This window comes from Suncus etruscus, chromosome 6, assembly GCF_024139225.1.
Source record: "Suncus etruscus isolate mSunEtr1 chromosome 6, mSunEtr1.pri.cur, whole genome shotgun sequence".
Taxonomy (NCBI): domain Eukaryota; kingdom Metazoa; phylum Chordata; class Mammalia; order Eulipotyphla; family Soricidae; genus Suncus; species Suncus etruscus.
In genome coordinates, this window is record NC_064853.1 from 133912529 (window position 1) to 133937324 (window position 24796).

Genomic DNA, 24796 nt, shown 5'->3' on the forward strand with positions numbered 1-24796 from the left:
ATATAAACATGGGTGCCCGAGTGCTCCTGACCTTTTGTTTATCTTTTCCTGAATATCCTAAATACCTCAGCCAGCTTTGTGTAAAAGATGATAAAATCAGTTCCCTTGAAGGCTGCATGTCTTAGACATATTCCTTCTTCAGTAGAAGAAATAAGTGTACTCTGTTTTCCTAAGACTGAAGAAGAACCTCCACAAGGACTTTTGTCATTCCTGGTTGACACTCACTACTTTGTTTTGTATCACATAGATTCTATGATTCAGTGACATCTCCTCGTTGTCAGCAGTGTAGTTGAGAAAGGTCTAGATTCCATTAGCAGCGGAGGAAGGGGTAAGATCATTTGCAGGGGCAGTCACATGTCAAGGTGGTATTTCACTCGCATTCAAAAGAGTATCTATTCCCAGGTGTCTTCCACAGCTTTGTTTACACGTGCACTTTAAAACGGACAGTTTTCATCAGGAATTCAGGCTCCATGGAGCCAAATTGATATACAATGGGGAAGGTTCTTTCCTTGTACATTGTGAGACTCATTGATGTTGACAAATGACACTTGAATGGAATTGCCTCACAGCACCTCCTATGCCCAGCAAACCTGGCTTGCTCTTAGGCACCCAGATGCGCATAGAAACAAGGAACTGGCCTTATGAAAATGCTGAGAGCTGGCAGCACCCCAGATTTCAACTGCCTTTCCTCTGCCTGTAATATTGAAATGCTCTTTGGTGGCCCTTGGAAACTCTTGATTTTATCTAAATTTGAATTCCACTAAGGACTAAAATCCAGCTTTTCTCTCTCAGAGCATCCATGACTTATGTTTTAGAAAATTCACTTGAGAGCCCGGAGAGATAGCACAGCGGCGTTTGCCTTGCAAGCAGCCAATCCAGGACCAGAGGTGGTTGGTTCGAATCCCGGTGTCCCATATGGCCCATCCCACCCCCGTGCCTGCCAGGAGCTATTTCTGAGCAGACAGCCAGGAGTAACCCCTGAGCATGGCCGGGAGTGGCCCAAAAACAAAAACAAAAACAAAATTAAAAAAAAGAAAAGAAAAGAAAATTCACTTGGGACGGGGGGCCTTCATCTCAGAACATTTTAGGTTTATCATTAGTCTAGTCTATCACCCAGTCCTTTCCAGAAGAGTCCTTTTTCCCTTTGAAACATGTTTGTTTTATAAGCCTCTCACCCCCCCAAAAAGGGTAGAAGGTGTGGAAAAACCATAGCAAGTTCTTCAAAGAAGGATTAAAGATAGAACATATGACTTGGATATGGCCAACCTACATTCAATCCTGGTACCTCATAGGGCCCTCCTACACTCCCCCCATAAAAGAATCATTGCTTCATTATGGTGCAGACCCATCCCCAGTTCTATTCAATCTGTCGGTGGGGAGAGGAAATACATTCTGCACAGATTATAGGTTCCCAACACAGCTGTTGCAAGAAAATCATGACCCTTCTCTTCTCTTTCATTTTTAGGTGGAAGTTAAGCCATATGTCCTGGACGACCAGCTGTGTGATGAGTGTCAGGGGGCTCGCTGCGGAGGAAAGTTTGCTCCGTTTTTCTGTGCTAATGTCACCTGCCTCCAGTACTATTGTGAATATTGCTGGGCCGCCATTCATTCGCGGGCAGGCAGGGAGTTCCACAAGCCCCTGGTGAAGGAAGGTGGTGACCGTCCTCGGCATATTTCTTTCCGCTGGAACTAACCGAAGGAGAAGTCCTGTGCTCATTTTCAGGCCTCCAAAATCAGCACCCTCTTCTGTTAATGCTGTCCCTCCTTCCTCACCCTTGCCATGCTGGCATGCCCTCTTGGTAACCATCCATAACTTATCAGTAGTAGAATGCAACAAATAACCTATAATATAGGTATTTTGTAGATTCTCCTGTCCCCAAAACCAATAGCTAGGAACCCCTTTTAATTAGGGCCATCATGTTGCACCCAAGTTGGGTTCTCTTGTTTTGCTGGAAACCAAGAGAAGCCCAACTTCCAGCAACATTTTTGCAGAGGAGAGACAGAGAATTATTGAAAGAGAAATGAAACAATAGAGTATTTTGGGTTTTTTAATTAAATTATTGTTAATAATATAACATAGAAGAATACTTTTATTAAAATAGCCTTGCACCAAGAACACTATCATTCTATCCTGACACAATCCTGCCCCCCCCCCCCAAGGAACTGCTTTTTTTTTTCTTTTTTTCTTTTTTTTTCTGTTCTTTCATCATCTTTCTGACCTCTCTCTTAACTACTCCACCTCCCTTTGTATTCTTTTCACGGCAGTGGAGGAAGTTAACAATTATTAACAGGAAAACGCATATTTAATACATGAGCAAGAGTGAAGCAACATTCTAAGGACTCTGAAGGTTTTTTTTTTGGAGGCTGAATAGTGTTCCTTCTGGCCTCCCAAGATACTACCACCTCTGAAAAGAAAAGAACTAAATAGGAACATAAGCAGAGCTGGGTTTACTTTCTCTTTAAACCATGTTGTAAATGTAGAATGTAAAAATATAGTAATAATAAAATAAAAGGGGGTGAATTTACTACTGAATAAGGTGGACAGTAGTATTACTGTATTACTGATTCCTTTTGAAACTTACTTATTGGGTCACAGCCCCAAGAAAACCTACCAAAGCTAGAATTCACGCCAGCTGGTGGGAAAACAAGCATTTCCTCTCCCTAAGAACAAATGCAGATTTTTATTTTCGGTGTGCTCTAGGAACTCTGTAGCCGAATTTACATAGTAACACTCATCTGCTGACAGCCTTTGCTCTCCATTTTGACATTACAAAGGAAAAGAAAACCGAGCTAGAGATACCTCAAAGATGAATCAATTTTGATTTTGTTCACAAAACAAAACTGAGATACCAATTGGCTATTAATTTGCTTACTTTTTTTCTGATTTCAAGTCACTTTGGGGAATCCTGTAATTTAGTTGTAACATAGCAAATGAAAAAAAATTTTTAAAAATGTTAAGTAGTTGCAAAGTGTTTTGCACTGTTGAACTAAGTAACTGTGTAAATCTGTGCAAAGGTACGTATGTTTATCTTACTCTTCCTATAAAATAAGAGAACATTACAGTTTCAGAACTTAGCATGGGACATAGACAGTGTTTGAAGTGCCAACTTCACCAAGTAATGCATGTTTTATTATAAATAAAATTCTAGCTTGGACAGGCGTTATTATGTGTTGAACAGTATGCTTCAGGAGTGAATTTTAAAATAGTCTCTTGAAGCTCTGGTCATGGAAAATAACCATTCTTTTCATTGACATTCTCTTACTCAAATGCCCCATCCACCAGGAAAAGGATTATAAGTGGTGTGCAACCCCCCACCCAAAAAAAAAAAAAAAAAACAATAAAAACTCCAGTGGCACTCTTGCTAGGTGTCCTACCTGCCTGCACCAACCAAAGACTCACCCCAGCACCACCCAGGAACTGCCTGGCCAATGCCCTCGCCCTGATTGACTTCACTCTGGGCAGAGCAGACTTTTAATGAATCACAGGCTTTAATGAACTCCATCCCAGTTTCGTTCCAAAGGTCAAAATGGAGACATTTGCTGTCCAGTCATCCAGCTTAGCAAGGGAGCTGCTTTTTATCCCTGGGAATCCCTGCAAATGTTCAAAGTTAGTCCTATGGGACTGGGCAGGGGCGAGGGGAGGCAATTTCCTCTGTGTAGCTGGTCAGGAATCTTTTTTTTTTTTCCTTTCCTTTCTGAACTCTATTCCTTCTCACTGGAGTGTTCATTTGCCTCTTTTTTATTCTTTGCGATGCTTGTAGGTGGTTTGGGGTGTGCTATTGTGCTGGGCCTACGCAGTGAACAGGTGTGTGGAGTTAACCAGAAATAACACTGAGAACTAGCTTTGAATAATCATTTCTCCCTTTGTACATGACCTGCTGAATTTCGGTACAGTGTTTTTGTAGCTAACTTATTTTGTCATGCACATAATGTATATTTGTTATGCACTACTTTTGTATATCTTGTTTTTCCAACAGTGAACATTTTTAGGCACACTTTTCACTGACGGGATATCTCTTTATGCAATACCTCAATTTTTCATATTGCAAAGAGTAGCTTTTTGTACTTTTATTACTGAGAGATCTTCATATACTTCATTTTTTAATATAAATAATTTTAATAAATTTTATTTTCTTATATTCTGCTTTTTATACATTTCAGTGCTCTGCATACATTTTAAATTATGGATGTCGTGCACTGGCAATGCTATTTTAGGATCTGCAGAGAAGAGAAAGCATGTTGCTTCATTCTTCCCCAGCACCACTCTCGGTGTCCCTAGCATTTAAGAAATAGTCTTATGTGAAGTCACAAATTAATGAGGAAAAAACAAATTCACATGAAAATGACAGATAACACTGTACTTCCTAAGCAAAAGCAAAATACACACATACACATACACATACACACACACACACACACACACACACAGAAAACCAAGGGAAAAATGCATAATAAGCCTAGGGTAGAAATTTAAAAGAACAAAATTATCTACAGCTTCTTACTAGGTTTTTAAAATGATTCATAATGCAGACATTTTTGGTGAATGTTTAGCCATTTTTAATATTAATAAATTGATGTTAAGTGTTTAATTTCAAGATGTCTGCCCTTTTAAATTATATAGAAAGAAAAAAAAAAGCCTGCCGTGGGACAGGTGTGTGATGTTAGTATGCATGACTAATGTAAGAAATTGTTATTCTACTAATATTTACTCGTGATTGTGTGGCAAGCGTGTTTACAGATTATTTGATTACACTTCAATTTACAGGGCATAAACAATTATTATCTATTACTCTGAACTTTGATTGATTACATGTCCTTCAAATTACATGGGATTATTGTGGGGAGTTACCATGTAACTCCAAACATAAGTAACATGTAATTAGTTTACAGATTTTAGGGTATCACTTCAATTTCCCAAGCATGTGGTTCGAGCACACTAGCATGGCACTAGCCATGTACTTACAATGTAGTTACAGAGTAATTACATGGTTATTTTTGCAATGTAAAATAAAGTGTTTCTGATTATTTTCTATGTAAAAGAGCCCTTTCCTCTTCCTTCCTTCCTTCCTTCTGCCCTCCCAACCCCTGCTTTGGTATAATATATATACTTCTCCATACACAGAGCTCTGCAGAATGCAAATAAAACTTGCAGTGAATGAATTTCGCATTTTATGAGAGTGCTGTTGGAAAGACTTGATTGATAATTCACCCCTTTTGTTTCGAAGAGTTGAATCTTCTGTTCAAAGGTGATTTAAAACTTGAATGTGATGAATTGTGGCAAGTTAACTTCAAGTTATGTGCAATACTTATTTTAAACTTTTGAAAGATCTTTGCAGTGTGATTCTTTGTTTTTAATTGCAGACATTTAAAAATGTCATTTTCTACTGTTAAGAGTAATCCTCTTTCTTGCTGGTGTTTCTAAAGAAATGAATCAGAAATCAATCTTTCTACTAATGTAAATTTGAGATTATTTTTAAAAATGGAATAAAAGAGGTTTTGGTCATTTGCTTTATTTTATTATCTTATTTTAAAGCTACTGTGATTGATAGCATTGTAAGAATTGGGACAATATTGTATTCAACTGTTTATTTTTTATATTTTTAAAATTTAAAGTATAATTAGTTTTTATAATTTTCATCAGATTTTTGTTATATTTTTTGGAAGTGAAACTTTTAGCCAGTGGATGTCTAGTTTCTACTAATCCCTAATGTTTTTTTCCCCAGTGTATTGCTCATATTATCAGAAGGAAAAGTTATTTAAGTTTGTCAGTTAATTGTACTACTTGGCTGAATTTCCATATAGTTTTTACTGTGTATGGGGAGGTTGTAGTATTTATTATAGCATTTTAAATAAGGGTAACTCATTTTTTATTAAAGTCATTTTCACCTTAAGTTCCTATTTTTGTATGTTCTACTCTTAAGTTATATAACACAGTTCCTTTTTTAAAAGAGTTCATTTGTTGAAGTGCTAGTGGAAAATTAATGTTATTAAATAGTTTGCAAATGACTATTTATACCAGTATGCATATAATTTTTAAATATTTGTAATGTGAGATGTTGAATGAATAAAACTTTTAACTCTGCTCTCTTTTAATACTTATTTCATATCCAAGTCATTGATGTTTCCACTGTGGCATGTAGAATGTGGCATGTCAAAGATATTGGGGATCTGGAGAGACATAGAAGTAAGGCATTTACCCTGTATGCATTCCATCCTTGGTACCACATAAGGTCCTTTAAATACTGCGCGCACTGAGCCAGGAGTAAGCCCTAGCACTGCCAGGTGTGGCTTAAAAACACACAAAAATGAGGGCCAATCAGAGTCAGTTGGCCCCAGGCTCAAAGGGGTGGGGAGGGGAATGGGGATAATATAATTCTGGGGCTTTCTTTCTGCAAAATTTGCACACTGCCCCTGGGGGGGGGCACACCCGGTGATGCTCCGGGGTTACTTCTGGCTCCATGTTCAGAAATCGCTCCTGGCTTGGGGGACCATATGGGACGCAGGGGATAGAACCAGGTCCACCTGGGTCTGCCGTGTGCAAGGCAAACGCCCTACTGCTGTGCTATAGCTTCGCCCCCCCTCACACACCCCCACTGTCTTTAGAGCCATCTCCCTGATCCTGTCTGGCTTTCCTATCATTTCCATTCTTCAAAAATGTGCCTTTCGACCAACCCCAAACACTTGCTTCCCCATGCTCTAGGAACTACAATCTCTGAAATTCAATGCGGATAATTTAGAAAAGAGTTATTTGTGGCCACTAGTCAGTCTTATCAAGCAGCCCTCCTATGGTGATTCTTAGTAGAGAACAATGTTTGGGCAAGCTTGAGAGGAAGGGAGGGAATGGGGGGGGGGAGGAGAGAAAGGAAGAAGAGGTGAGTGGGTGAATAGAGGGGTAGGTGAGTGGATGAAAGATAAACAGATAAACTTAACTGAGATTAAAGTAAACCTTCACCGAGGAGATTGATTTCCTTCTCTAGAACTGGAACTGAGCAGTATGTTTGCTATAGAAATCAAACTATTTCTCATGCTTCTCTTCCTTTGAGACACTGCACTGTCTATTTTTACAAAAATAGTCCCAAAATCCAAAGGAGCTGCAGGAGAAGCTTGCTATCTGATACATATGGTGAATTTTTAAAAAGTACTTGATTATTGTGCTTCTGGTCTGAGATGTCAGCATTAAAATAGATTTCTGCAGAGAATTTATATTCCTACTTTTGTGAGTGCACACTTTTGTGTTTATGGATTTTTTTTTTTTTTTGGAAGTGGGGAGATCCATTTGCCATTTTTAGAGCACTGGAGTTCTGTAACGTTCAACTTTGATTGTTGCCGCAGCCTGAACAGCTGTTCTGAACAGATGTGATGCTTTAGTGCCTGCGAGCACCCATTTAGATTGCTTGCACATGCATTTACAGCACTCTATCTCCTTCTGAGGGAGACATTAAGGCCATCACCGTAGGGCCATCATCAGCAACTTGCTTTTTTTCTTGCTAGTTGAAGAATTTGAAGATGACAAAGACCAACTGAGAAATGAACATGGGAAGGACTCCAGTGGCACCCAGATTGTCCCAAAAGTGTCCTAAAACTCGAGAACAGCATCCTTCCCAGGGGAGTGTGAGGGCAGAGGCAGGGAGAATTTGGAGGGAGAGTGAAAATAGTAAGGCTAGGGGCAGAGATGACTCTATCCGAGGGCATTTTGTGACAAAGGCCAGTAGGATCTCTTTTTTTCACACACATTCCAAATCCCTAGTTTCGGTTTTGTGGCGGGAGTCGGAGAGAATAAATAGTTGGGGGGTGCTGGGGGGGGATAAAACTCAGGGTTCAGTCGTGCGAAGCCTGCACTCCAGAACTTGCAGAGCCTTTTCGATGCTCCGAAGACCTTCCATTTCAATGAACGAAGCAGCGAGAAGAGGTTTGGGGACTGGGGCGTGGGGCAGCCAGAAACGAGGTCTTGTGGCCCTCAGCTGACCAGCAGCTGGCCTGCTTTGGGGAAATGCGGCTTTCAGTTCCTCCACGGGGCGCAACCTCTCCTTCCTAGCGCTGCCCTCCGTTTGTGGGGGACCCTTCCGGCGGTGCTCATGGGCGCTTGTGGGAACCTCCTTCATTCATTCACGTAGGTGTTCGGTGCTGTCGGGTGTCGGAGCTTCCTTTCGAATCAGTCTCCTCCGATAAAACCGCTTTCCTGATCGCGCCCCCTCGTCCGCCAGCCGTGGGCCGGGGCTGGACCTCGAGCAGGGGGACGCGGCCTGCTGCCCCCTGCTGGCCCCGAGGCGCCACGGTCGCGCCTCCCCGGACGGCGCTTTCTCCGGCGGGGGAAGTCGCGCGCCGCGCCCTCCCCTCGGGGCGGAGCTCGTCCGCCCAGCCCCGCCCCTCTGGCCGGCGGCCGTCCCGCCCGCGACGATCCTATTGGCCGAGCCCGCCCTCCGCCCGCCCCTCCGCCGTGCCCCGCCCCCACGCCGGCGGCGGCGCCCGGGCACTAGCACTGTGCGTGCGCGCGTGGGGAACCCGGCTGGAGCGTCCTCCGCGGGCGTCGCCTCAGCCAGCGGCTCCGCCTCCGTCCCGCCTCCTCTCCTCTCCGCTGAGGGGCCGCGCCACCCACGGGCGACGATGGCGGCCGCGGGCCGGCCGCAGGAACGCCGCGCGACGCGCTACGTCTACGTGGCCCGCTTCGGCTCGCACCGCTGCGGCTGCGTGCTGCAGCGGGGCGCCCGGCGGAAAGCCTGGGGCCGGGAAGAGCCGCGGGGAGCGGCGACGGCCGGGTGCGAGGGCCTCGGCGAGCGGCCGCCCCAGCCCGGGCCCCCCGCGGACGCGTCCGCAGCAGGTGCCCGGCGCTCGTTCCTCGGGCCCAGCTCAGGCCACGCGCCTGCCGGCAGCCTATTGGCCGGCGCGGAGGGGCGGGGCGGAAGTGCCGCGGCGTTCGCTTCCGGGGCGCCCGGAGGGCGAGTGAAGGGCGAGGGACTTGAGTTCCGCCCCTGCCGCCCTTCGCGGAGCCTGGCGGTTCCTCGTGATAATAGGGGCCTTGCCGTGTGCCACATCCAAGGGCGCCACAAGGCTCCCTTAAGGAACGCCGGGTGCCACCCCCAGGGCTCAAGGAGGTGCCTGGGCAGCTTAACCCCTGCAGTGCAAAGCCCAAGACGCTCTCCGTCAGACTTAGGCGGTGAACCTCTCACGGTGTTGACTGAGAATCCCTGAGCACCAGGGCACGAAAGAAAAGAAAACAAACCAGATGTCCTTCCATTGCTTCCGTCTACTTCAGGACTGTCGTAGATGTCCAATGCCTCTAGTTAGCTCTGTTCTAATTATAAGCAGGGTCTCCTCAGAGTCCATGGATCTAAATGTATTCAAACCAACGCATTGGCTCCTCAAAGCCATTATTTAGGATTCATTGGCATATCTTGTGTGCTTGGTTTTGGGGGCCACACCTGGCAGGGCTGAAGGATTACTCCTGAAATTATTCAGAAATTACTCCTAGCAGGCTCGGGGGACCATATGGGATGCCAGGGATCAAACCCAGATCTGTCACATGCAAGGCAAACACCCTACTCGTTGTGCTCTCACTCTGGTCCCCAGGCATACCTTGTTTTGAGAAGGTTTGATATAGTTATGTGCCCGGTCAACACTCCTCAACCCCCACCCCATTAAGTTGTGGACTCCTTCATCCCTATCATAGGGCCTATCCATATGTCTGGACTTACATTTAATTTAATTTTTTTTGGTTTTGGCCTCACCTAGCTATGCTCAGGGTTTACTCCTGGTTCTGTGCTCAGGGATCATTCCTTGTGGCCACGAGACCACATATGTTGCTGGGGATAGTTTGGTGTGCAAAGTGCCTTCACCACAGTACTACTCTCCCCTTTGCCTCTGCTTTTAAAATGAGCTTTACTAGTATCCTGAGGCAAGACCAGATTTGTGATACTTATTTAAGTCAGTTATTCTTTATATTCTGTTTTGGGTTTGGGAGCCACACCTGGTGGTGCTCAGGGTCTACTCCCTGCTCTCGTGGCTTTTAGCAGTCTCAGGAGACCATATGGTACCTTGACTTTAATTTGGGTCTCCTGAACACAAAGCATGTGCTCAGCCCTTATGCTATTTCCCTATCTCCATTGGATCTTAACTTTCAAATAACAATGTAGTTTTCCTAGACATTTCCTAAAATTTTTCTGTCTGGTAATTATAGCACACCATCCCATGGAATTATATATACTAATTGGTAAACTGCCATTTATGATCAAATATGTACCAACAAGTATAAAACTTCCCCAAAAGAACTCAGGAGGACTGGGGCTGGAGAGATAGCATGGAAGTAAGGTGTTAGCCTTTCATGCAGAAGGACAGTGGTTCGAATCCGGGCATCCCATATGGTCCCCCAAGCCTGTCAGGAGCAATTTCTGAGCATAGAGCCAGGAGTAACCCCTGAGCACTGCCGGGTGTGACCCCCCCCCCAAAAAAAAGAACCATTTTTGAGGGGGGGGTCACACCCAGCAGTTCTCATGGGTTACTCCTGGCTCTGTGCTCAGAAATCACTCCTGGCAGGCTCAGGGGACCATATGGGATGCTGGGGATCAAACTACATCTCCTGGGTTGGCCATGTACAAGGCAAACACCCTACCACTGTGCTATCTCTCTGGCCCAAGACAATTTCTAATGGTCTCTGTCTTAGGTCAGTGATCTTTATTATGTCTTGGCCCTAGGATTCTATCTTCTCATTCCTTTTTTCTTTTAATTTAGGTTTATCCCAGAAGAATTTATCTAAAAAGTTTGCTCTCCCCACGTCTTTGAGTGAAGCTTCCACAAAAATGAAGAAAAGGAAAAAGGTAAATTATTATAAAGGGTCATGAGCGATATTTGAATTTCAAATGGACTTTTCTAATGTGTTAAAATTCTTAATACAATAAAAAGGTTTTGTCTTTTGAAAAGTGTACTGAAACAAGAAAATAGAATTGAATAGGAATGGGACAGGGTTTGGAATAATTATTTAATAGTTTTTCTTCCAATAAATGAGGACATAAAGTACATTTAAATCAAAACTTTCAAACATGAAAATCAATGTACTATAAAAAATGCTGAGAGACATGTTATATGTAAATACAAATATTGTTACATAGGCAAAAGTATATGTTTACATTGTCATGTTGCCCTTTTTTGTTTTGCTTGTATTTTGGGTGTTCACCACACCCATTAGTGCTCTCAGTGGACTCATGGCTCTGTGTTCAATGGTCACTTCTGCAGTACTTAGGAGAGGAATTGGAAATTGAACTGGTATTGGCCATAATTAAGACACAGATCTTACTCCCTATCTTAGCTCTTTGGCCCATATTACTTGTTTAATTAACAAACAGGCAGAGCTGAGTCCAGTGGTAGAGCACAGTGCCCATGTGTAAGGACCTGCTTGGATACCCAGTACCGAAGACAGGACTGCTGAAAAGAACCTTGGTGGTGCCCAGTGTCCTATGATAATGAGCAGAAGCAGCAAAAGAGTTAACCCCAGGAATGCAAATTTAATTTCCAGCAGGAAAACTGCCAAGGACAATCTTCACCTCTAAGTGTTCAGATGTCATAGTGAACTGGAATGGTTTAATCAGACTTGGAATTCATCATATACTCATCTTGAATTCCACATCAGTGTGAAGAAACTATTAGGTGGCAATGACGTATTGTTTCTCAGCCTTGAGTTTATTTTTTGTATAGTCCAGGTAATAGGATAAAAAGCATTCAAGATAACTAACTCATACTCTGAATGTATTTAGAAAGAGTACCTAATCTTTTCACTGTGATAGGAAATACTTCTTTCCAGAACTACTTCTTTCTTGGGGAGGAGAAAGGCACAAAAGTTAATTCAGTATGATTACTATCCAACAGACATTGGAGCAAAAGGGCCTTACCTGTGTTTTTCATTCACTGTAATCATCTAGTATCTGAAGTTATTCCTAGAGGAAGTTAAAGAACTTGCTCAGTTCAAATAACTGTAAGTGGCAAGACCAGACTTCAGCCATAATTGAACTATCTGATTCTATTATCCTCATTTTGTGTGGTATGGGGAGGCCTTTCCAAGCATTGCCTAGGGGGTTTAGGCACCACTTCTGGCAATTCTCGGCCAGCTGGGTCAGAAGTTAATTGTGAGGGCCCATGGATGTGATGTTCTTCAGTCTTGTAGTACAAGGGGCTCTGGAGCCACAAACAGTCATGCTCAGGCCACATGTTTCTGGGGATCAAACCCGGTCTGGTGCATGTCAAGGCATGCACCCTAATTACTGTCCACTAGTCAAACCTCAGTCCATTCTTTCTACTCATATTCTAATGATTTTGCTTTGCTATGTTTTAGGAGAAATGTTTAATTACTCAGTAGAATAAAATACATTAAAATCAAAGCATTGCTTTACTGGCTCACAATTGTTATTACCATTTCGAACGGAATTGAATGCATTGGAACCATTTAGTTAGGACTTTATTGAAATTGCCTTTGAAAGGAAATTTTATCCAGAACAGTGCTTTTGATTACTACAGAAGAGAAATGCTAGGAAGTAGGGGTTAAAAAAAGGTCATAGAATTCAGTGATTGTGGGAAAACAATTACAATTATGATAACATTAATGGCCAGCAAATGTAGTCACAGTGGCTTTCAGTTGCCTCCATCAAAATGTATTCCTACTTAACTACTCACTTGTCCCTTAATTTGATTATCTTTTTAAGGATTCAGTGTGGAATAGTGTTAGCAAAGTCATTTCCAGAATGCTTGAAGAAAATGAAAAATATAGACTCAGGTTGAAATGCCAACAGTCACCCACTGAAAGTAAGTCAATACTTTCGTTTGCTTATTTTAATTATTTCCTGGACCTATTTATTTATTTATTTATTTATTTATTCATTTATTTTAGATCACACTCAGTAGTGTTCAGGACTTACTCCTGGCTTTGTGTTCAGGAATACTCCTGGCCTGCTGGCAGTGCTTGGGGAAAGGATAGGACATGGCAGGGATTTTGCTGAAGTCAGCCATATGCAGGGCAAATGCCTTTAATCCCTGTATTATTCCTTTGGGCTTGATTTGGGGTTTGGGGCCACATTTGACTATTGGACTATTCCAGCTCTGTGATCAGGGATTACTTACTGTCAAAAGAACCATGGAGTGGGAGGTGGGAGATTTAAACTGGACCCTTTGAACTCTCCTCACCATACTTTCTGGGGGAATTGACTCCTAAATTTTTGTTTTGTTTTGGCCTTGATTTGGGGTTTGGGGCCACATTTGAATATTGGACTATTCCAGCTCTGTGATCAGGGATTACTTACTGTCAAGAGAACCATGAGTGGTTTCTGGGGGAATTGACTCCTAAATTTTTGTTTTGTTTTGTTTTGGTTTTTGGGTCACACCTGGCAGCGCTCAGGGGCTATTCCTGGCTCTATGCTCAGAAATCGCTACTGGCAGGCTCGGGGGACCATATGGGAAGCTGGGATTCGAACCACTGTCCTTCTACATGCAAGTCAAACACCTTATCTCCATGCTATCTCTCCAGCCCCTGACTCCTAAATTCTTATTCAGAGATCACTCCTAGTGGAACAAATGCGGTTCTGGGGAATCAAACAGAATTGGCTGTATGCATAGCACCTTACCCCTTGTACTATCTTTCCTACTACCAGGTTGTTTTTGTTGATTTATTTTATGGTGCTTATGGTGTTCGCTTAGGGCTTACTTTTGGCTCTGTTCTCAGGGATCATTTCTGGTGGGTTTCGGGGGGTCCTGTGTGATGCTAGGGATTGAACCAGTGTCAGCCTTGTGCAAGGCAAGCACTTACCACACACTTTATTTATTTTGGGGGGGGGCACACCCAGTGACACTCAGGGGTTACTCCTGGCTATGTGCTCAGAAATCGCTCCTGGCTTGTGGGACCATATGTGACACCGGGGGATCAAACTGAAGTCCGTCCTGGGTTAGTCTCATGCAATGCAAATGCCCTATCACTGCGCTACTGCTCCGGCCCCCTTTACATACTTTATTTTTGTTTGTCTATTTTTGGGACCATTCCTGGTGATGCTCAAGAACTACTCCTAGCTCTGTACTCAGAGATCATTCCTAGAGGTCTTGAGGGTCCTCAGGGGGACTCCAGGGATTAAACCCAGGTTTATTGCATGCATGCATGCAAGCTCCCTATCTGTTGTGCTGTCTCTCCCTACCATACATTTATAATGAAGAAGGGTTGCTCTTGTGGGCTGGTTATACTTAAGTACTATTAGACTAGTAGTTTTTCTTTTTTTTTTTTTTTTTTTGGTTTTTGGGCCACACCCAGTAACGCTCAGGGGTTACTCCTGGCTATGCGCTCAGAAGTTGCTCCTGGCTTGGGGGACCATATGGGACACCGGGGGATCGAACCGCGGTCCGTCCAAGGCTAACACAGGCAAGGCAGGCACCTTACCTTTAGCGCCACCGCCCAGCCCCAAGACCAGTAGTTTTTCTAACTGACCTTTTTTGTGCACAGTGGCAGAGATGAGGCTGCCATCTTTACCCTGTTCAACATGATGAAAAGTACAAACCCTTTGTACTGGTGATGGGGGAATCTAATGAAGTGGTGGACAAAGAGAAGGGGAGCAGAGATGCCAGGTAGTAGAAGTTGTTGACTGCATTCATGAACAGAGGGAACCTCCTGACCTTTCATTCTGGATTTTCGTGTCAGCTCAAATAGAAAATGTCAAAGCGTGTCTATATTGCTGAAGGAAAACATCCAAGCTCTAACCAGAGATTAAAGTCTGTGCCACTTCCTTAGTGCATTCTTATTGCTGAAGGACAAATTTTAGCTCTAACCAGAAATTAGTCAGTCTGTGTCACTTTCTTTCATTCCACAACACTCACTTTTGATGTCATAATTTTATTCCTGGAAAACAATTTGCAAGTTAAACTGCAATTTAAAGCTGTGTCAATACATTGGGACAAGTTGCCAGAACAGATTTAAATGGAATCTAATCATTGAAAGAATTAGCAGTTCTGGATCAGAGTAATAATATGGTGGGTAGTTGTTGCCTTTCATGTGGCCAACCTAGATTCAATCACTGGCATCCCATATGGTTCCCTGAGCCCACCAAGAGTGATTCCTGAGTGCAGAGCTAGGAGTAACCCTTGAGCATTGTTGGATGTGGCCCCCAAACCCAAAAGGAAAAAATTAGCAATTTTAGATTCTCAAAGCTTTAGTTGGATAAAATTTGTTTGACAAGGTTCATAGAGAGAACTCAGTGGACTGAGTAGATGCTTTGCAAGTAGGTTGCTCATGGTTCAGTTCCTGGCACCTTATCATTCCCTGAGTATTACTAGAAACCACCCCTGAGAACAGAAAAGGGAATTGCCCCTGAATACTGCATGGCACAGCTCCCCAAACCTTCAAACATTATGTAACTCATAATGCCATTTGAATTGAGAGATCATATTTCTACTTCACATGCTAATATAGGCTCATAGGTTTGATGACAGACTCTATTTTGTAAGTTAGGGAGCCTGCAGAATTAAATTTTATTAAGAATATTTTCATAAGCTAATCATTAGAATACCACATCGTAGGCATTGTAGCACAGGATGCTCATTACTGTTTATGTACTAGTATATTAATAATAGGATATGTTTTTTGCAACAAACCCATGTTTGAATGAGTGATATTTAAATATACTCTTCTTATTCAATTAAGGATAATGAGAGGCTTGAGAGAGAGCTCAGCAGGCTAAGTGTATGCAAAACCTGATCTTATTCCCCAGCACTGCATGATCCCCACTGCATAAGCACCACTAGGAGTAAACTCCAGTACAGACCAGGGATAGATAGCCTTTTGGCACTGCCAGTGTGCCTTCCTCCCCCACAAAATTCAGAAGTTTCTTCTGTAAAGAAGACATTTGAGTGTACAAGAACTTAGACATTGTTTATCATTCAGAGTATTAACCTGTATCCAAGTCCTTTAAGAAAAATGTTCCCTTATATCTGATTTTCCCCTAATTATACCCTGATTATGTGCCTCTGCAAATAAACTTATCATGTTCTCCTTCGTCTCAGCAAGAAACCACCTATTAAGTACAATTTTGCCAGGTTGGTTAAAACAACATAAAATAATATGCTGGCTTTCTATAAATAGTCTCTTTTAAACAAAAAAATTCTTATAATTCACTATTTGGTTGTACAACATTCAACTAGAATATAAAAATCTAATAATTGCACTTAAAATTTTTATTATATTGGGCCAGATCAATGGTGTAGCAGTAGGGCACTTGTCTTGCAATGTAACCAAACTGGGTTTGATCCCCTGAACCTATCAGGTATGATCTCTGAGCACAGAGTCAAGAGTAGGCCCCAAAACAAAACAAAAAAAAAATAACTTCATTTCTTCATATGTGTGTGTTTTCTGGGGGATGAGGGTTAATTTGATTTTTAGGGAAAAAAAACTAAAAGACCCACTTCAGTTTTCTTTTACATTTTGTATTCCTAAACTCCAGTAGTACAAGGTACATCATCTTTTGGTAAGAATTCATTGAAATTTAATGATAAAGAATTGACTTCTTCCCTACCCTTCTTTTTTTCCATTCTTACTTCCCGACCTTTAGTGTCTACCTACTGCTAATTCCAATTTTCTTTTTTTCTGCCTTTAAACCAGTGTTTGGCATGTAGTAGACGATCATTATACATAGATGAAACTTAAAACTTTTACTCAAGAGTTTGGGAGGCTGGGACCGGAGATATAGCATGGAGGTAGGGCATTTGCCTTGCATGCAGAAGGATGATGGTTCGAATCCCAGCATCCTATATGGTCCCCCCCATGCCTGCCAGTAGCGATTTCTGAGCATTGAGCCAGGAGAAACCCCTGAGCACTGCTCAGTGTGACCCAAATCCCCCCCCCCCCCCCGCAAAAGAAAAAGAGTTTGGGAGAAAGTTCAGGAGAAAGAACTGAGTGGCATTCTATTATGGGTTACACACAGACACACACCTAAAACTAATAACATTTTCTTTGTTTGGGACTTTTGTTCACAATTCTCTCAGAACTCCTTTCTATGATTCTTTGTGTGTGTGTGTGTGTGTGTGTGTGTGTGTGTGTGTGTGTGTGTGTGATTTTTGGGTCACACCCGGCAGTGCTCAGGGGTTTTTCCTGGTTCCGTGCTCAGAAATTGCTCCTGGCAGGCACGGTGGACCATATGGGACGCCGGAATTCGAACCGATGACCTTCTACATGAAAGATAAATGCCTTACCTCCATGCTATCTCTCCAGCCCCCTTTCTATGATTCTTGTTTCTCCTTTTTTTTTCTTCCCTTTGTTCTTATCTTAGCTTAGTTCTTAGAAAATGCTGCTGTAGTGAATGTTTTTTACTCCTCATTTTTCTTTCTGAATGTCCTGGAAGCAACTCGCAGTCTCAGCACATTATTGACACAGCTTTGGATAACAGTTCTCTGTTCTGTCTCACTGTCTGACCCAATTTTTATGTCTTTTTGCTTTTATATTTTGTGTGTTGGGGGACTACTCAGGGATTACTTTTTGTTTGTTTTAAATAATTTTTATTGTGACTGATGTGAATTGCATGTCTTTCACATTTTTACTTAAGATACATAGTGACAGTGAATTAGGGCCATGCCACCACCCCTGTTCCCAGCATGCATCCCATTCCTTCCCTCTAGGCCCCCTGAACTGCTAGTATAGGCAGCTTTGAGTAGAGCTTATTGTAGATTGGGTATCTAATTCTGTGTTTTGTTTTGTTTTGATTGGGGGCCATTCCCAGCAGCGCTCAGGGGTTACTCCTGGCTCTGCACTCAGAAATCGCTCCTGGCAAGTTCTGGGGACTATATGGGATGCTGGGATCGAACCATGGTCAATCCCAGGTAGGCCGCGTGCAAGACAGACACCCTACTTCTGTGCTATTGCTCTGGCTTAGAGGGATTACTTTTGGCTTTGTGCTTAGGGTCACTCTTGTTGGGACTCAAGGGAGTAGATATGGTGCTGGAAATTGAACTCTGGAGTCAGCTACATGCAAGGCAAATGCCTTAACTCCTGCCTAGCTCTCCAGCTCTTGTTTGTTTTTCATTTTTGACCACATCCACAATAATCAGGTAATTAATTCTTGGTCTATGCTCATAAATTACTTCTGGCAAGCTTTGGGGACCATACGGGGTGCTCGGGATTGAACCCAGGTCAACTGTGTGTAAGGCAAATGCCCTACCTGCTGTATTGCTCCACCACCACCCAGTCCTTATATATATATATATATATATATATATATATATATATATATATATATATATATATATATATATATATATATATATTTTTTTTTTTTTTGGTTTTTGGGTCACACCTGACAGTGCTCAGGGGTTACTCCTGGCTCCATGCTCAGAAATCGCTCCTGGCATGCTCAGTGGACCATATGGGATGCCGGGATTCGAACCAATGACCTTCTGCATGAAAGGCAAACGCCCTACCTCCATGCTATCTCTCCGCCCCGAGTCCTTCTATTTTTATCTGTCCCTTTTGTTACCATTTGTAACAAATGCTAGGAGTAATTATTGGTTCCCCTACTCTTTACATATTTTCTCTGAGATAATGCTCCCATTTTTATAGCTTTATTTTTTTTTCTGGTTCTGTGAGCTTCCAGGGTTATTCTACAGTTACTTTGAAATATCACATGTTCACAACTGAGCCTATCATTCTCCTTCCCATTCCTTTATTTCTTTCCCAATCCTTTTCCTTTCCTTTTCCTTTCCCTTTTTTCTCCTTTCCAACACCTTTTTTTATTTGTTTGATGGTGGGGAGGAGTCACCTACTGTTCAGCTGAGTGCTCAGTAATCATTCCTGATGAAGTTTGGAGTACCATACATAGTGTTAGGAACTAAACTCTTGCCCTTGTGATGTCTCTTTAATCTTTTAATCTGTAATAGCTTTCAGCCTTGAATTTTTGTAATGTTATTTTTTGAGGAGTACAGCTCAGTTACTTTTCTGACTCTCCCACTGGATTTGCTATTACCCTCTCATGATTTGATTTATATTATGGTTTGTGTTTTAGAACTTCATATAAGGAATATTTCTTCTCAAATGTCACCTCTAGAGTCAGTGATCTTCATTATCCCTCATTGGTGATGTTAACTTTGCCCATTGATTGTGTGTCTGTCCATTTCTCTGCTATACATAGTAGCTGCTTTCCTTTTGTAATTAATACATGATGTCGTAAAGATAACCAGAGACTGTGATGAAGCCTTTGTGTACCATCAGCACCAAACACTGTAAAATACAGGTTAATCAGAACTGTAATTGCAAAGAATCTGGTGGAGCAGTTTGGCACGAAAGCAGGAAAGGAGGTGAAAAGGAGCCTGGGAGTTGTCACCATTGCATGAATGGCAACTGGGATTATCGTAAGTGAGCAGGATGGAAAGAGTGGGAGAGAAAGTAGAGGATTAGCTATGGAGGGAAGAGAGAAGACCTTGAGTGGTAAGCATGAAGAGATTAAAAATTCTGGACATCAGGAGAAAGACTATGTGGAAGGGGTGAGTATTGTTTGGGTGGAATATTCACACGTGGCCTTAGGCAATCAGGCTATTGGAATGTGGAATTACTGGCACAAGTGTGGTGTCATCACTGTATAAAGGTCCACTGTAGTTCCAGCAGGAGATGTGAATGTGACACTCCTTGTGGGGATAGGCAGACAGGAGCAGACCAAACAGAGCAGTGTGTGATGCCCAGAGCACAGAGGAATTGGCAATTTCAGAGAGGAGTAAGGGGAGCTGACTGGTGCTGTGGAAGAGGGAGAGACAATGAAACTGGAGGATAAGGAGGGACTGGAGATGCTTAAGAAAGCAATAACCTTGTTCAGTGAGAATAGCAGGCACCAAGGTACCATGGAAATAGACCAAGAAGATTTTCATCTTTCTAGTACCTCAAAAATAACAGAAGTGCCAAGTGATGACAATGTCCAAGGGGGGTGACCTTATTTCTATGTAGCCTGGAAAGGCCTGTATGTGATGCAACATTTCTGGAACATAATTTCTATAAGTGAGGCTGTTGAGGTCACCAGGGTATTGGCAGGAGTTAGAGAACAGCAGAAGGGTAGAATCAACTATATAGTAAGTCCACCAGAAGATTTTTAGTGTCAAGTAAGTAGAGAAAAGGTCTTGTTTGCTTGTTTGTCTTTTGGGTCACACCCAGTGGTGGCGTTCAGAGGTCACTCCTGGCTCTGCACTCAGAAATCACTCCTGGTACTCGGGGGACCATTTGGGATGCCAGGAATCGAATTGGGGTTCTTCCGGGGTTGGACATATGCAAGGCAGGCACCGTACCACTGTACTATCACTCTGGCCCCTAGAATAAAGGTCTTAAGAACTGGGCCAGAGAGATAGTCCAGAGGGGGAAGCATGCACCTTACCTGTGGCCAACCTTGGTTAAATCCCTGGCATCCTGTGGAATCCCCCAAATTCTGCCAGGAGTAAATCCTGGGAACCACTGGATGTGATCCTAAACTCAAAAAGAAAAGTTATAAGAAACAAAAATTCAGTGTGAGGCTGTTGCTTGGCGACCTTAGAAATGTTAAAAATGTTCGGTGACTACCAATAATGACAGGTTATATTAACACTGTTCAATTTTGTCACATTTTATTTAGGAATGAACCCGTCTTTGGATCCGTTGACCAAAGAAGATTGTGAAGAATTTAAAGATGGAACTTGAATTGAATGATAACCTGTTAGTTTATTTGATATGATTTTTGGGATTGGAATTTCAGTCATTGGATATAAGAATAACGTGGAGGGGGCATATACTAAATTGATAGTATTTCAGGACCAGAGCTGTAGCACAGTGGATAGGGTTTTTGCATTGCACAGATCCAGGGTCAATCCCTAACACCCCATATGACATTGAGAGGGTGGATTCTGGCAGTGGTGCAAAATTCTCATGAAATAGTGAAATTCTATCATGACTATACAATGATCCATTTTGTTTCTTGCTCTAATTATACTTAAGGTCAGAATTTACTAGGTTTTATGATGGCAAGTTCTTAAGTTGATGTTTATCAAGTCCACTTGCTTCTCATTGAAGGACTCATTGCCCTATTTTTGGGCTTCACTCTAGCCTGATAAGCATAGTCTAAGGGTCTAAGGCATGGCTGGTTAAGCAAAAATTTTGGAGTGTGGTGGGCAAATATTCAGGCTGCTCAGTTCTGAAAATTGCTCCAGACTGTGCAGTTCTGAGGTAAAGCTACCAGTTTGAGCTTCAGCAGTCTAAGTCACTGAAAAAGGAGCCATTTACAGCTAATACTATCATTGATGCTACAGACATTATGGCGCAAATGAATGAGAATTTGGGGGTCACTTTGCTGTAGGGTTTTCATTTATATGGCTTGACATAGAGAAATAGTCTTTTGTTAATTGTCAATAGTTTTTAAATGTTGGTCTAATTTTGATGGTCTCACCATCCAGAACAGCAGAATAATAAAGACTGTTACTGAAATCAATGTTCTATATATTTATTGAAAATGAATTGGTAATTTTGGATGAAAATATATTAAATCCAATTTTAAGGGTTTTTATGCGAGGAAGTGGGACACATCTGGAATTGCTCAGGAGTTGCTGAAGATAAATATTTGAGAGACTAAACATCATCTGCTATTGAACCAAGGCTTTCCACTTGTAAAGAATGTCCATGATCCCTAATCTGGTTTTCAACATAAAACAAATATGATGACTTTGTTGAAACATCAAAGAATACTGACTTTGATCTTGCCATTTCTTTTTGGTTCTGTAATTCTGGAAGGAGTTACTGACCCTCCATGAAATGACCTTGGATTTCTAAATGGTCTTGCCCTTTCTTCATCTCTGGCTCAGAGTTCTTTTGTTTGTATTCTCTGAATAGAACAGGAACCTCATGTTCCATGAGGAGATCCTGAAAACTCACTTGCCAAATATATAAATTTCTTCCCTCGTACTTACCTGGCAGGGGAGATACCATGATCAAGAAGGTGGTTTCCCCAGGGCAAGACTTATCCATTGCACACCGGATGTACTGACCCCTGTGATTTCCCCAAATGTAGGAAACTTGACTGCGTAATTTGTGGTAGTGGGGGACTGCACACTCTCTCCTGAAAAAATATTTTATCCTAAATCTTCTAGTACTTGCAACTCGAAGAGTTCTTGATGGCCATTCCATTATTTTGTGAACAGGGCTAAGAAGAGATCTTTTAGTGGTTCGAATGAAGGATGTGTGTGTGTGTGTGTGTGTGTGTGTGAAAAATATAGAGAAAAATGTCATTACTTTCAAATATTATTTATAGGGCTGGAGAGAGTACAGAGGCTAAGTTGTAGGCTACAGGGCACTTTCCTCTGGAAAAGAGATGTTACCTATATATTCTTTAGGCGTAATTAATCTTCCCATACTCAAAACATGATCTTTTTTTCTATCTTTCCTAGGAGAAAGATTTTTAGTATAGATCTTATTTTGAGGGGCTGGAGTGGTGGCACAAGCGGTAAGTCGTCTGCCTTGCCCGCACTAGCCTAGGACGAACCGCGGATTGATCCTCCAGCATTCCATCTGGTCCCCCAAGCCAGGAGCAATTTCTGAGCACATAGCCAGGAGTAACCCCTGAGCATCACCGGGTATGGTCCAAACCCCCCCACAAAAAAAGCTTAAAATTTACCCCTGACTCACTCCTGATGATCCTTGGGGATCAGATGTAGTGCTAGAAGTTGAACCCAGATTGGCCACATGCAAGGTAAGTTCCCTACTCACTACTCAATAAGCCCCTACAATTTCTTATTCTAGCATTTCCACTCGATTCTTTTTTTTCCAGCCCCTATGCTCATTTTTCTTTTGTTTTTTAACTGAAACCCAAATGCAAACATGTTTATAACCACAATGCTTAAATGAAGACTATTATAAAAAATTAAAAATATTCAGTCCATTTTCTTTTTTTCTTTTCTTTTTCTTCCTTTCTCCTCTTCTTTCTCTTATTTTTCCTCTTCTTTCCCTTCTTTTTCACTTGATCTTAGCCAAAAGGCCGAGAAGCGATTTTCCCTTCTTTTTCTTGTCTTCTTTTTCTTATTTTCTTTTCTCCTTTCTCCTCTTCCTCTTTTACTTCCTCCTCTTCTTCCTCCTTTTCTTTCTCTTCTTCCTCTTCCTCTTCTTTTTCTTCCTTTTTTCTTTTTATTCTTCTTCCCCTTCTTCCTTTTCTTCTTACTCCTCTTCCTCTTCTCACACTTCCTCCAACACTTCTTAATATACTCTTCCTGGGTCTCTGGAACTCCAGTGATTCCTAGGTTGTTTCTGTTGAGTTTATCCTAGACTTCTATTTTCATCTGTTCACATTTTTTGAGTAGTTTATTCATTGAGCATTTGCTTTAAGAACTTTACCAATCTCTGCTGCTGTATGGAGTTGTTCTGCATCTCATCCTCTGACTCACTGACATCATCCTCAGCTGCTGCTACTCTGTTGGAGAGGCTTTTCATTGAGGTTTTTATTTCATCTACTGAGTTTTTTCAGACCTCTTATTTCAGTTTCAGTTTTGAGTTCTATCATTATGCTCTGTTCAGCTCGATATATGCTTGCTTTGAGTTCTTTGAGCATACTCTAAACTCCTTATCTGAGAGGCTAACTAGATGTTTGGTACTTTTCAGGTCATCTTTTTTTTTGGGGGGGGGCACACCCGGCTATGCTCAGGGGTTACTTCTGGCTATCTGCTCAGAAATAGCTTCTGGCAGGCCCGGGGGACCATGTGGGACGTGGGATTTGAACCAACCACCTTAGGTCCTGGATCAGTTGCTTGCAAGGCAAACACCGCTATGCTATCTCTCCGGCCCCTTTTCAGGTCATCTTTATTCTCTATGTGTGGTGTTGTCCTGCATTGTTTCCCCATTGCAACACTAGTATAGAAGTTTGTGCTGTGCTAGGGTTCGTGGGTTAGAAGGTGTGTGTGGCAGCCGCACTGCTCTGGCTCCACTTTATTGGATGGGGCCCTTACCTTTTTGGGCCCTGGAAATTGTGTTCAATGGCTGTCTTGTGCAGAAAAGCAGACAGGGAGTAAGGCAGCAGTCCTTTATAATGGCTCTCTTATGCCCAAAACACACGGCAGGGATCAGCACCCACCTAATTGGGTGAGGCTTTTACTGAGTTTGGGCCCTGGAGATAGTGTTCAATGGCATCTTCTTGGCTGTCTTGTGCAGAAAAGCGCATTTGATTCTTTCTAATGGTTTGCATTTTCCCAATGAAATTCCACATTGGCCATGCATATGGTTAATCTTTTTTACAAGACTTATTCTGTAAATTGAAGCTATTCTAAATTCCACCTGCTCATTTCCAATATCAGTATCACACGAATCTTTCTGTTGGGTTGACCTTCTGGGCTTTGCTTCCGTGTATGTATCTTGACTTGAAGGGGTTTATTTGAGTGACACCAGATGGTGTTCAGAGTAGGTGAAAATGTCCCTTCTGTTTGTGGTTGATGTAAATTTTTTCCTCCACACTGGCTCACAGTTTCCAGCCACTCATTACATTTGAGCTGAGTGATTCCTAGGAACTTGATCGGTGTTTGGCATCTGCTCCAGGCAGACAGGTGCTGCCATCCTTTCTCATTTCAGAGGTCTTTGTTTTGCCTTAGATTTCCTATTAGTTCTTTGCACAGGACCTCAATTGGCATTCTGATGGCTCAAGAAAAATAGTGATTTTGCAGATAATCAACTCTTTTTCTGTTAGGATGGGAATCAGGCCTTTTCTAGTTGAGTATGTCTGAAGTTAATCCAGAAATTTTGCCTATTGAATCTCAGTTAGGACTATTAATTTCCTATCAGCACAGAGGTCCAGCCACCATCCCTCCCTTC

The 24796-nt window shown here is 42.3% G+C and overlaps 2 protein-coding genes and 1 non-coding gene across 6 annotated transcripts in view; all 3 read left to right on the top strand.

Moving 5' to 3' along the window:
- Window positions 1–6082, top strand: part of CPEB4 (cytoplasmic polyadenylation element binding protein 4) — a 60308-nt gene extending 54226 nt beyond the window's left edge. For all 4 annotated transcript variants that reach the window (XM_049776047.1, XM_049776048.1, XM_049776049.1 and 1 more), the window contains one exon: window positions 1466–6082. In XM_049776047.1, the coding sequence (XP_049632004.1) occupies window positions 1466–1693 (228 nt within the window). In that variant the 3' untranslated portion in view covers window positions 1694–6082. The remainder of the gene's footprint in view (window positions 1–1465) is intronic.
- Window positions 6083–8604: 2522 nt separating this feature from the next.
- C6H5orf47 (chromosome 6 C5orf47 homolog) lies at window positions 8605–20693 on the top strand. The gene is made up of 4 exons (XM_049775664.1): window positions 8605–9001; window positions 10726–10811; window positions 12687–12786; window positions 20592–20693. The coding sequence occupies exons 1-4, from the start codon at window positions 8605–8607 to the stop codon at window positions 20654–20656; spliced, it is 648 nt and encodes a 215-aa protein (XP_049631621.1). The 3' UTR covers window positions 20657–20693.
- Window positions 20694–21907: 1214 nt separating this feature from the next.
- Window positions 21908–22065, top strand: LOC126012726 (U1 spliceosomal RNA). Its single transcript, XR_007497138.1, has one exon. It is a non-coding gene; the product is annotated as a U1 spliceosomal RNA (small nuclear RNA).
- The last annotated feature ends 2731 nt before the right edge of the window (window positions 22066–24796 follow it).